Source organism: Callospermophilus lateralis, chromosome 17 (assembly GCF_048772815.1).
Source record: "Callospermophilus lateralis isolate mCalLat2 chromosome 17, mCalLat2.hap1, whole genome shotgun sequence".
NCBI lineage: Eukaryota > Metazoa > Chordata > Mammalia > Rodentia > Sciuridae > Callospermophilus > Callospermophilus lateralis.
Genome location: NC_135321.1, coordinates 63,079,351 through 63,092,300, shown reverse-complemented (window position 1 = coordinate 63,092,300; position 12,950 = coordinate 63,079,351). Strand labels below are relative to the sequence as shown.

Here is a 12,950-nt window from a genome sequence, read left to right as displayed (position 1 = left end):
GCAGTTGTCAGATGATCTCCAGGGAACTGATGGAAGTGGCTGGCTACTGATCCCATGAAGGCAACATGGCAGTTTCGATCACTAGGAGCTGAGGGTCCCTGACATTCAATCTCAGAACTAGTAACACTAAGATCTGAGAGCCACCAGTTCCTCCTCAGACCTCAGAACTGTGAATACCAAGGGAGATGTGCTTTGCCTCATTGTTATTTCTCTTCATAGCAGGCCCTCAGATGATTGGTAAGGGAGATGTTTAACAGCCAAAGATCATGGAGGGATACACAGAGAAGATCCCCTAAACCAAGAGAGGCATTTCCCACGGGGTGATGAGTTGGGTTTTGGAATCTTGTCTGTTTTCTCTCAGGATTAGGGGGAGGACTCATCTAAATCTGGAAACAAGACCCAATAGATGGACACTTGTGCACCCTGGGTCCTAGCAACCCCAGTTATCACCTCTCAATTCTCACTGCATTTAGGTGCACAGAAAACATGGCAGAAGGCAGAAGCTGGAGATTTTTTTCCTACCAAAGTGCCTTTATTCCCAGTTACAGTCAAACAGGTACAGCTTCCCACCCAGGATTGAACATTGTGACCCTCCCCTCTCAGTACCTCCCCCTACCCTCTTTCTACATTTACTATACCCTCCCACTCCCTTCATTTTTCTGAGAACCCACAGGAACTGTCCTATGTGATGAAGAACCTTTGGACCTTCCAAAACAGAATGAAGCAAGGTGAGATCTTGCCTGAGGGGCAGACACCCCAGAGGCCACTGGTCAACAGGACTGTCCTCAGGGCTTCTTCTCCTTTAGGTTGCCTGATGATGTGCACTTCCTCTTCAGAGGCTGTGAGGTTTTAGCCAGCTCCAGATCCACATCTTGCCCTCCAGTGACCTGGAGGGGAGGCCCAGTGCAGGGTGTGTTTTTCATGAAGCATGTGCGTCCAGTGAGAGCACTCTTCATGGTCATGGCACCTGGAGGAGGGTGGGAACTGAGGAGTCCTCTCTGGGGAGGTGGGGCCTGGATTGCTTGATCTCCTGAGCACAGGGTTTCTATTGGAGGGGCCTGGCTCTGGGACAGTTCCCAGGGCAGCAGGCGGTGCTGGGAGATAAGGAGGAAATCCAGGCTTTGGAGGTCCTCGTCCACACTGCAGCTATTGGCTGTCTTATGTGGCCGCCCAGAAGAAGTGGCTTTTCTGGGACCCACTACACTTTTGTTCCCCAGGTTTGAGGAGGAGGATCTGCGGTTTGGGGGAGGATGGTTGGAGTGAATGGTCCCCAATGAAGAAGACCCGTGACAGCCTTGGAGGATAGCAGTGTCCTTTGAACCCAGCAACTCTGGCTCGATGGTCCTGCTCCTCTTCATGACCTGGGAAGCCACCTCTGTGGACCAGTCCTCCATGCTGGCCCCTTGATCAGTGTGATGTTTCCGCTTCTCTGCAGCGTGTTTTGCAGCTGCCTCGGAAGTTCTTGTGTCCTGTTGGGACATATTATGACCTTGAGGCACCTGCAAAGGTGCTTCTTCACAAGCTGAAGGAGGATATGGGCACTGGCCAACTCTTCTTCATGCATGAAATGGGCCACAGGGATCAGGACAATCATATTTTAGTGGGAAGTGGATCTGTTACTCATCTTGGTCTCATAAAAACACACTGAGTGTTTGCTGGCCACACTCCTGGGCTTCCTTTCTGCTTGATATCCTGAACCCTTTCATGGCTCTCATGTCTCCTTCCTTTTTTTTCCCATCCTACATCCTGTATCCTGGAACAGACTCACTCAGGGAGCCATCACAGACAGGATAATGATAACATCCTGTGGGCCACATGAGTAAGGTCCTGTGCCTTCCTCATCTACCTGCTATCCCTTGCTCCCCTCTCCACCTGTGGTAACTCCCTTTCCTGTATACTTGTGTCCCTTTGTCTCCTAGTCTGCCATATATTGCTCTGTGCCTTGGTGTCTGTTCTGAAACCCTGGTAAACCTCTTGTCTCTATCTCCTTGTTCTACCTGGTGCCCTTTTCTTCTTGTCTACCTCTTGTTTCTTCCCAACCACTGTTATTCCTGGTGTCCCTGCATTTCTTTATCAGGTGTCCATGCCTCTCTTCTGTATCACCTACCCCTGGTCTACTGGGAGACCTTCCTTCTGCTTTCTACCTGGTCAGTAGTGAGTCCTTCCTGCTGCTCCAGTTCTTTTGTTAGGGCCAAGATATTTATATATGGTTTGGAGGAAAGCATTTCTTGCAGGAAGCGAGGATGAATTATATTCTCTGCCTGGGATGAGAAGGAAGAGAGTGTGAGTGACCTTGGGAGGAAATGGCCCCAAGTCAGGAGGACTTCTAGGAGAAAGAGGAAGCAATAATAATCCCATGCTCATTTGCACCATGGGGTTGTTATATCCCAAGTACCAGCTACACCCATGTATGAGTGCACACATTCTCTCTCTCTCTCTCTCTCTCTCTCTGTCTCTTTCTCCTTTTCTCCCTCTCTGTCTCTCTCTCTCTCTCTCTCTCTCTCTCTCTCTCTCTCTCTAACACACAGACACACACACAATATAAATCTGAGATTCTAAGCCAGGAAACTCAATTCCATGAGTGCCAAAACCTTGTATACACCAAGATTGTAAGCCCAGCTCACCTTGTTGACAAAGTTCTCATCAACATAGCTCATGAGACTTGGATCTGGGTATAAATCATCCTGTTGCTCTAGTCCTTCCTCTCCCAAGTTTGCCGCAAGCTCTTCTGTAGACAAGTAGGAGGGCTCCCACGTGGCAAAGTTCGTAGGCCCGAATAGCTCATCCATGATGTCCATGTACTCTTGGATGGCTTCAGGTGGGATCTCGTCGGGTGCCTTTTTCTCAGGCCCTTTGGTCTTGGCCACCTTGTTCTTGCGTGCCTTGGACTTGCGTGCCTTTGTCTCAGGCACCTTGGTCTCTGGTGCCTTGGTTTTGGCCGCTAATGAGCAGGCAGACCATACCTTAGTGTTGGTCTTCCTGGAGGTGCACACTAGGACAGGGAGGACCAGAGTGGTGTGTGAATGAGGATTCCATGTTCATCCCAAACACTTGGTAGTAGGCAGGGTTCAGGGGTTCAGGGGACCTAACCTGGTATGCCATGCATGAGGACAACCTGACCCAGGAACCGAGGGATATAATAGTGCACCAGATGCAACATCTAGGAGAGTCAAGTGGGAGGACATTTGTAGTGACTGGTATTGCATGCACTCTACCCTACCGGGACCCAAGTCCCAGGCAGATCTTGTGTTGTTTCTTTGGATAGACAAGGAGAGAAAGGAGATCTGTACTTGGCCCAGTCAATACACAGTTCATAGCTGGGTGGCAGGGACCTCAGGTGTTAGGGGCTTTTTTTCTTGTAAGAGTGAATCTCCAATACTGAAGGAAAAGTTCTTATTTGGGACAACAACTTGCCTTGGCCTTTTTCACTGTTTGGACACTATCATGGACTACTGTGTGAATGTGGGTACGCTACCTGGCTGTTGGACAGCCTCAGGGACTGGAGGCCTTCGGATTTCCAGCCTCGGAGTTGCAGGAGGAGGTCGGCACTGGAAGACCCCTGACAACTGCATCCTTGGATCCTCCATCTCCTCTGCAGCCTCAAACTCCATGAACCTTGATGGGATTTGGGTAAGGCAGGCACAGGCTGAGCTGAGAATCAGGTTAGCCATACCAGGCAGGTGCTGGTGTGGGATTCTAGGCGATGGAGTATTCTAAGCTACCAGTCAGGAGCTAGTGGCAGGAATGTGGAGTTGCATCCTGGAGTAGGTCCGGCCAGTGACAGGAGGGAGCTGCTACAGAGGAAGAACTACAGTTCTCGGGAAACACTACATCAACTAGCACCTTAAGGGAATCAGATCTGAGGTACCCAGGCAGGGCCCCTAGCTGATCCTTGTTCTGGTTCTCTCCTGTTTCTGCCAGGAGAAACCACATCATCAGTTTAGTTGTAGAAACAGGTCAGGGATGTGATTTATATCAGGGAACACCAGAGGTCCTGACCCAATTCAGGGGTACCGAGGCTGGGACCTTGGGCCCTGAAAGGATCACCTGGGAGACCAAATTACAGGCAGGGTCATGTGGAAGTGAAAGCTAAGCTGAGAACATTGGGTTTCTTCCAAGGAGGGTGGTTCTTCCCTTCCCTTGTTAGAAAGGCTGGGATTACATAGAGCAAAGGCAGTAAGGACCAGAGACATGTCCTGGGGGCACCTGAGGTGGTGGCTGGCCCTGACAATGCACTCCCCACCACCACCCTCTTCTGGAACATCAGGTTGAAGTAGTGGCCACTTTGATGAGTTATAATGGACCTCACTCTAGAAAGAGGTACCAGTTCCCAGGCAGGTGGCCCGAGTGAATCTAGTGCAACTTTTCCCCTCTGCAGAGCCAGCAAAGCAGCAGCAGACCCTCTGGCTGGGCTGGTACCTCCTCCCCATCCTGACCCTGAACCTCAAGGCAGAGTTGGAATCAAGAGTATGGAGCCTGGAGTTTCTGGGATTGTTGCCCAGAGAATGCCCAGGCCTCAAGCTAGAAGGAGCCGCTATTTGGAGAGCTAGATGCCTCGGAGCCAAAACATAGGTAGGTGACAGTCTGTACCAGACCTTGCTGTGCAAACCATGATCCCCCATCAGTAGGCTCTGGGCCTTGAAAACTGGCTCACTTTTCTGCAGTCTCATAGAAGACCATCCGATCAAAGTTGCTGGTGCGCTGCCATTCCTGCAAACCCTTCCTCAGGCCCTCTTCCATGGTCATGGTGGGCTCTCGTCGGGACAGAGACCGAAGCACTGGGCTGGAATTCATCAGGATCAGTGTCCACAAGGTCACCCTCCTTTATCAGTAGACCAACAGCATAATCTCCTACCTTTGTTTTATTTGCCCCATGATGTTCAACTCAAAGTATTGACATTGGGACTCCAGGGTACTTATACAAAACTTGAACACCAAGGGCTGCATTGACCAGCATGATTGTGATTGGATTCCTCAAATATCATTGAGGTGTACTATGTGATGAATGTTTTTATCCCCCAACATTCACCTGTTGAAGCCCTAACCCCCAATGGAATGGTATCTGGACACTGCATTTAGTGCTTAGAAGGTTAGATGAGATCCTGAGGGTGGCGCCTCATGAGGGCATTAGTGTTCTTCTGGGAGAAGGAGGAGACACTGTGAGGACACAGGTGAGCCAGCTGTCTTTTCAAGCAAGGAGAAGAGAGAGCAATCATGGGATTTTAGGTCAGTTACCCTTTACCTGGGAATCCTGACTAAAGAACTGTGAGAAAGGAATGCCTTTTTGTTTTTTCACAAATTTTCCATAGCATCATGGTGGCCCAGGCTGACTGAAGACAGGGCACAGAATGGCCTGGGAGCAGTTACAAACTGGGGCAAAGTTGAACATGCCCATGCAGTCTCCAAAGACAGCTTCCCCCCGAGTGTGACATCACCAGAGGGTCCTGATCAGGAGTTCATGACAATGTGTATGGGGAGCCATAGATTTCTGTGTTGGAGCCAGCACCACTAAACCCACTTGTGGTTGGGATGTCCCTGGTGCTGAGAACAATCAGGTCTATGGTGGAAGGTGAAATGACTGGGGGAGGCATGGAGTCAGACAGCCAACTTCGATTCCTGGCCCACATTACCCCCAGGAACCTCCTCTGACCTTGAGTCCTCCATGTGATGGTGATGATCATTGGAGACAAAGATTGCCTGCACTCACAGGGCTGTGATAGGCACCGGACATAAGGCACGTTTCATTCCCTGGTCTCAGCTTGTCCCCTCACCCTCAGGACCTTTCATCCAGTTCCCCTACATCCCAGCCTCCTCTTTCCAACCCATGCTTTTCCTCCTGACAGAGCTCAAGGGGGAGCCTGAGGAGAACACTCACATGAGGAAGCAGGAAAGTGCTTCCACATCAGGAGTCTGAGGAAGGTGCCTGCGGACCAGGGTCTTGAAGCGCTGCCAGCGCCGGAAGTTCTCATACACGCTGGGAGGTCTGCTGGAGTCATCTAGTGGCACTGCAGCTGGGAAGGTGGGTAGTGTGCCCTCCCCGTACACTGTACCTGGCCATTGGCGTGCATTCATTGGGAACATGATGGGGGCCATCTGGGCAAATGGTCGTGGTGCTGGAGGGCGAAGGCCCAGGTGCCAGTGGATCCCATAGTTTTGAATCCCTCCACTGTCTGAGGCAGGTACAGTGGTCCTCAGGGCAGAAGGTGCTGTGAGGAATGGAGCAGGATGCTCCACACCCCCACAGAAGGCCCCTGGGGCCCTCCAGTTGAGGGGTGTCTGAGTGTGGATAATGTTGTGAATATGAGGAGGCCCCACTGGCCTCAGTTGTGGCCCATGTTTTCCAGAGGTGGACAGCCCTGGCACATATGACTGTCCAGGGTAAGTGGACAGCACTAGAGGGTTACCCTGGGAGATAGGTGCAGTCACCCTTGGTGCCAGGGGCAACTCCCAGAATGGCTGGTGTGTTGGCACAGGGGCAGCTGGAAGAAAGGGTAGGCCCCTGAATGCAGACATGTGGGCACCAGGATTGAAGTTCATGCCTGGTCTCCGCGATGCAGATGCTGTGGAGGCAAAGCAAAGCGGAGAATGGGGGAGGGAAAATGACAGCAGGATTGAGGACCCCCAGTTTCTTACTCAGTGGAAATCTGCGAACAAATGCTCACAGCTCAGGGCCCTTGGGCAGGGAAATTGTGCAGTTTGCAAATGTCCCTGAGTGAATTTCTTGCTCCGTTCCTTTAGTCATAGTTCTAACCAGAGAAATCTCATTTTCAGTACACCAGGATTCCCAGTTGACTGTGACACCTCAGCTTTTTCTGATTCTGAGAGGCCCCTTGTGCATCCTTTGCAGACACTCCATTGGCCTCCTAGGTGACTCCTTAGAAATGGATCAACTTGACTCTATTCAGTGGCACCATGCTCCTCCTCATTCTCACCAACAGGAAAGGGACCTTCTCCAGCGCAGATGCAGGGACTTTAGGGTCACTTGTGAAGGTGACAGGTTCTAAACCTATTCCCCCATCACCTCCTCAGCCTTCCTTTTGCTAATACTCCTTATATACCCCTCCACTTTATTCCTAGGCATCCACACACAAACAAGAAACACCTGATTGAGATCTCTGCCTAGCTAGAGGCTGAGGAATTCTGTAGTTCACCCAGGAGCACATCCTGCCCAGCATGTGGGTGCTTCTCCCAGCACTTCCCACACCAAACACGAATGGGGGACAGATCCTGGCCATCTGTGATCCTAGTGCTCACTGGTTGCTGCCATAATGCAGGGAGCTCCTTTCCCAGGGAAGAGGTCTATGTGATAGACACTGAGTCCCGGAGATCCTCTCCAGGGCTGACCAGCAAAGGTTACTGAGGTTTATGAAGTTGATGGGATGGTGAGGATTGGGGTTTTCCAGAGGTTTTCACAGACACTGGTCATTCTTTTATTGGGCCTGGGAATTAGAGCCATTCTGATGTCCTTTTCCTTTGCACTCCTAATAATGGGAAGGAAAGTGTCCCAGAGACTCAGGCCTGCACCAGCTGCTACCTGTAGCAAGTTGTTGGGAGCACATTCCTGTTCACCAGGACATTATGCTGAGTGAGGTCAAAGAATGGGAGGTGTACCACACTTCAACACTTGCATGTATCCATCGGGACAGCTGCCTAAGTTCCAATGACAATATGAGTAGAGCCCCTTCCTAACTGTGTGCTATTCTCCTTCCTGTCTTCAAAAGAACCCAGTCATCTTCAAACGTGATCCTGGAAAATGAAGAACACCTCACATGTGCTCCCTTATCATGGAGTACCAACCAAACCATGAAGATAAGCAAAAGTCTTCTGTGTTGTCTTGAAAACAATGAGCTGAGGCTACACACACAGAGTGTGAAAGTGATAATGATTCAGAAGATCCCCCAGAGGCCCAAATCTATGTTGGCTAAGGTTTCCTGGGTTCCCTGCCCTTCTGGAATCAATGACACCTGCTGTCTGAATGGAAGGAGAAGTTTTCCTGGGCAGGAAGTCTGTGAGGGACCCTGTGCTATGGCAGTTGGAGTGCCCTGCAGCCTCACCCACAGAGACTATATCGCACTGCATCTGTGGTCATTGAGATCCCCATTGGGCAGTTTTCTAACTAAGAACACTTCTTACCCCTGCCCACTTATGATCTGAGACTCCCAGTCAGTCCCCTCAGAATGATATCCCAGGCAGCTTCCATGTGTCTATAGAATGGACACAGGGCTCAGCATCTTGACTCCAGGAAGGCCTCACTGTGACTCCAGGGACCCCATCTGTGACTGCCGAAAAAACCATGCAGTGACCTGTGTCCATTCTACAAGGAATCAATCCCGTGGCCTCTCTCCTTTCTGCTGACCCAGTGTACTTCCCCGGATTAGACTGGACCTGGGTCTTAGGAGCCCTCCTCCCCATGAGCAGTATCAGTCTTCCCAGGGCTTCCTGGGCCATTTCAAGTGTATTGTCTAAGGCTCTTTCCTTCCCTTACTTCTGTTCAATCAGTTGACCACAGGGTAAGTGCTCCATTCTTACTCCCAAGGGTTTTTGGTGTGACTGCCCTCAGATAACAGACCCCTGACTGTCCAGGCTCACCTCCTTCTGAAGGCCAGGCAGGACACCTGACACAGTGTCTCACAGTCTCCACAGTGGGAAACGTCAGTACAGGACCCAGAGAGTGACCTGTCTGTAACAGATGCTCAGGGTCCAACTGAGCCAAGCTGGCCAAAGTTTAAATGTAAACGACAGTGGAATGTTGGATCCAGACATTCTGTAGGGGGGGAGGCGCCAAGGACAGCTGGCCTGGGGGGGGGTGGCTGGGCAGACATTCCTGGAAGAGCTCTAATAGGTATAGAAGAACTTTGAGTTCCCTTCAGGCAATTCAGGGGTGACACAAGTGGTGTGTGCCTCCAGGTCATTTTGAAGTAGTTTCTAAAATCCACAGGAGAGGGGTGTGACAGGTGACCCTCTCTTTCAACAACCAAATTGTCTTTGCTTCCAATGATGGGCAGGACCAGTGAACCATGGCTCTCATGAGCCACAAAATCACCGGTATACACAGTCAGTACTCTTAAAAAACTGTGGGGTATGGATTGTGTTTTATGTATAAAGTGTTTTTTTCTTGTTGTTTTTGTTGGTGATGATTTTTTTTTCTCCCATCCCTGGCTTGCAAAACACACAGTTCGGTGTTCATGAAATATTAACACCTTATTATAAGTCTTTTCAATAAATGGCAGGAGGGGGGCAAACCATGATATTCAGGCACTAAAAAGAAGCTTCTTCATTCTTTCTTCCCTTGTTATTTCTTTTGAAGCAGTGATATAAAATATGCAGTGCAGAAAAACTCTGTTCTCATTCCACAGGTTTTTTAAATTTTTTAAAAAATAATTATACACTGTAATGAATGCTGGAGACCAGATTTTTCAAAGCAAATTTTATTTGCTAAACCAAGGTCGAATTCAGGGTCTTGTATCCTCTTGGTCAGTGCTTTGCCACTGAGCTTCAGCCCTTACCCATGCAATCAGTTTGCACTGCTTCAAACTGCTATACCACAGGTGCTCATATGATGACACTAGTCAAATTCAATTTGTGCAAACTGGCCATGGGAAGGAGCACAGGGTAGAGAGCTTCCTTAGCTTCCAAGGACTGCAGCAGGGTGGTCTCTACCGTAGGCATGAGCAGTTTGTAACTGCGAAGATCACTTTGTCATTTCAGGTGCTCCCACTGAATGAAGGACCAGCCCAGATGCTCTTTATGGGGAGCCTTCTTGCCGGAGACACCTTGCAGGCTTCCCTGCCCATTTCTTCCTCCTGCAGGGCCACGGGTGTCCCTCCTGCATCCCTCGCGCCTGAGCACATGCTTGGTTGGAAGGGCGCGCGCACAGGCTGCCATGCAAAGGCTCCAACGTCCATTGGGGCTCCTGCTGGGAAAGGCACAGGCGCGAGCACAGACAGCGGGTTCCCAACGGCCAGCTGGGCTCCCATGGCGGCGTCCAGACTCAGTCCCATAAGCCTCTAGGTACTGGACCCGCGAACTTCTTCCGTTCCCACTATGTCCCTGCCCGTTCCTCTGGCACCTGCGCCTCGCCAGGCAGCTCAGGGGATGCAGGCCGCTTGCAGCAGGCCTGGCAGTGAGGGGTGAGATGGCCAGTGCGGCGCCCACGTCGAAGCATCCTCCATCCATGTCCCTTGCAGCCTGTGTGAAACCCGGCTCCAGGGCACCTGTTTGGTCCTGAGAAGCGCAGTCCTGGTCAGCAGGTCTGAGGCTCCTGTAGGTGTCTGACAAAGTGGTGACTGTCATCTTCTTGTTCCGCCTGAAACCTGTGAATGTAGAGGACACTGTCACCTGGCATCCGGGTTGTTAGCTGAAGGACGCTCATTTCCCAGGCCTTAGCAACTTTGCAGAAGGGAACACACTGAGCCAAGTGTGTTGAGTCTGCTGTAGTCACCCCGTGATTGACGGGCCATCGTAGGTGGGCTGTTGCAGGGCTCGTCTGGACAGAGCACCTAAATGATGATGGGAGAACCGGGTGACCACAAGTCCTGTGCAATAAAGAGAGTCATGTTGTCTTATTAATTTGTGGTGCTTGTGTATGGCGGCAGTGAAGTTGATGATATGGTCTCACGTATGCGTTGCTGGGCTGTTGGGGGCCCCTGTGGATATTTCTGGGTGCCAGGAAGTTTTCCTTCCGTTTTGATGGGCCTGAGATCACGGGGTGGTTGTTTGGGTGAGAACATGAGACGCTGCGCTGGTCCTGGAGGGTTAGTAGGAGTTCAGAGGGCTCTGGTTGTTTTCACTGTTCCTTTGATGGGGTGGTGGGGTCCCTAATGTGTTGATGTGCATTCATAATTTGGATCTTGCTCTGTTTCGACTGCCTGACGAGAATGTGGTATGTGTTCAGAAGTGTGGGTCAGATGAAGTGGTGATGGTCATCTTCTTGTTCTGTGTGGATATGGGAGATCAAGGGAAAGTCAGCTCTGGTTTTTGTAATATTTTTCTTGTGGTGGTCTTGTATATATATAGTTTTCCACGAACACACCCTGGGGAGTTTGGATACACATGTGTTTGCATATGGGCTATGTTAAGGAAGGCATTTGGGTAGTTTTCTCTGCACTTGCAATGTGATTATTATAGTTGGGAAATGGAGGAGGGATATTTGTACATTCTGGACATCATGTTTTGGTACAAGGGATTTTGAATAAATTTTATTTTCATTACCCATGCACATGTAGTTGAGTGTGTGAAGGCTGGTCGGTTACTAATTTTGTGGAGCAGTCGGATGAATATATTCATTGTGTGGTGTGCAGATGGCAGGCTTCTGCATTTTGGAAGACAGAGTTATTTCTTCATATTTGGGAGTGTGTGAGCTTGTATATGAAGATGAGATACCTATGGAGAGTTACTTGTGTATTGAGTTTGTATTAACTACCCCACCTCAGGTGTGTGTGTGTGTGTGTGTGTGTGTGTGTGTGTGTGTTTGTCTTGAAGTAGTAGCAATAGTTGTGAAGTGGAAAAATATTTAGGTGTCTGTTAGTAGATGTATTTAAGGGACATGGCAATTGATGTCTGCTTCCTGGGGCCATATATGTATGAAGTAGATGAGACCCCCGACAGTGGAAGGTAATCTGTTTTAATCAAAGTCCACTGAGTGGATATACGAATTCCCACCCCACGCCCAAAACAAAAACTTTCACAGTAACATTTAACTGGTGTTTGGCCCAAACTGCTGGGTATTTGTGCCTAGCCAAATCAGTACATGGAATTAACTATTACAGTAACATTGAATAATCTTCCTTATAGAATGCAGCATGTCCCAGGGTGGACAAGCAGAAAATTAAGTTTGGCTGAACCAATTTTCAGAGAAGTTCAGGAAAGACAGTTATGATATGTGCCTGAGAAGCAGAGAACCGACTGATAAACTGAACTACTACCACTTGTAGTTGGCTCTCTCTTCCACCCTCTCATGAAATGTGCTTACCCCTCCCAAAGAGATAACAACCAAAGTGTTCATTCACTGCCAGAATGTAGTCAGAATCCCATATCTCTGTATGATTCACACCAGTCCACATGTGAGACCCAGTTTGACCTTGCTTAAGTCACAGCTGTGAATTCCAAATACCAGCATGCAGTGTTAGGCATATGCATCCTGATGTAGGAAGTATAGAATGAAATATGTGTTGTGATTTGGATCTTAAATATCCATGAAAGGTCTATAAATATTTCCTCATCAGCCTCTGGCAATATTGAGAGGTGATGAAACAGTAGGCGGTGGGTCCTGCTGGAAGGAGGTTGCATGGTTGTGGACATGCCCTTGAGGAGGATATTGGGATCCTGGCCTCATGCTGTCTACTTCCCAGCTGCCATGAGGTGAGCAGCATTACTCCAATATGTGATCTCTGCCATGATGTTCTGCCTCCAGGGAGTCTCCAGAACCATGAAGCTGACCAAGTATACATAGAAGGAAATCTCTGAAATGTTCAGTCAAAATAAAGTTTTCTTCCTTGTAATTGGTTTACCTTACATATGGTTTCAAAGCCACAGAAAGATGACTAATGTAATGAGGTAAATTAAAGATCAAAATGCCTGCTCTATAACACTCCTTACATATTGCAGGGCAGATAATTTAATGTTATCTTTTATGGAGTGGAGTTTATTACTCAATTTGACAAGAGTTCTTTCACATTATTGTTTATCTCAATTTTTGTAGGGCTCTTGGGTCTTTTGTCTGAGAAAACTTTCTGTTGTCATTTTGGATTTTCCTTTTTTTAAGTTTTTTTTTTTTCCTGTAGATGCCGATGGACATGATTTATTTATTTGTTTGTTTATTTGATTTACTCTTAATGCTCAAACCCAGGGCCTCACACATCCTAGACAAGCATCCTGGCACTGAGCTAGAACCCCAGCCCCTTGGCCTTTTCTTAAGTAGACATTGAACAATATGCCCTTATCTTTCTTAG

General features: G+C 49.1%; 1 protein-coding gene across 1 annotated transcript; it reads right to left on the bottom strand.

The window, feature by feature from the left end:
* Nucleotides 1-785: 785 nt before the first annotated feature.
* Nucleotides 786-10,176, bottom strand: LOC143638116 (NUT family member 2D-like). The gene is made up of 6 exons (XM_077105627.1): nucleotides 9,946-10,176; nucleotides 5,876-6,405; nucleotides 4,655-4,783; nucleotides 3,476-3,615; nucleotides 2,625-2,941; nucleotides 786-887 (listed from the first exon to the last, which is right to left on the bottom strand). Exons 1-6 carry the CDS (start codon nucleotides 10,174-10,176, stop codon nucleotides 786-788), a joined length of 1,449 nt encoding a protein of 482 aa, XP_076961742.1.
* Between the last annotated feature and the right edge of the window lie 2,774 nt (nucleotides 10,177-12,950).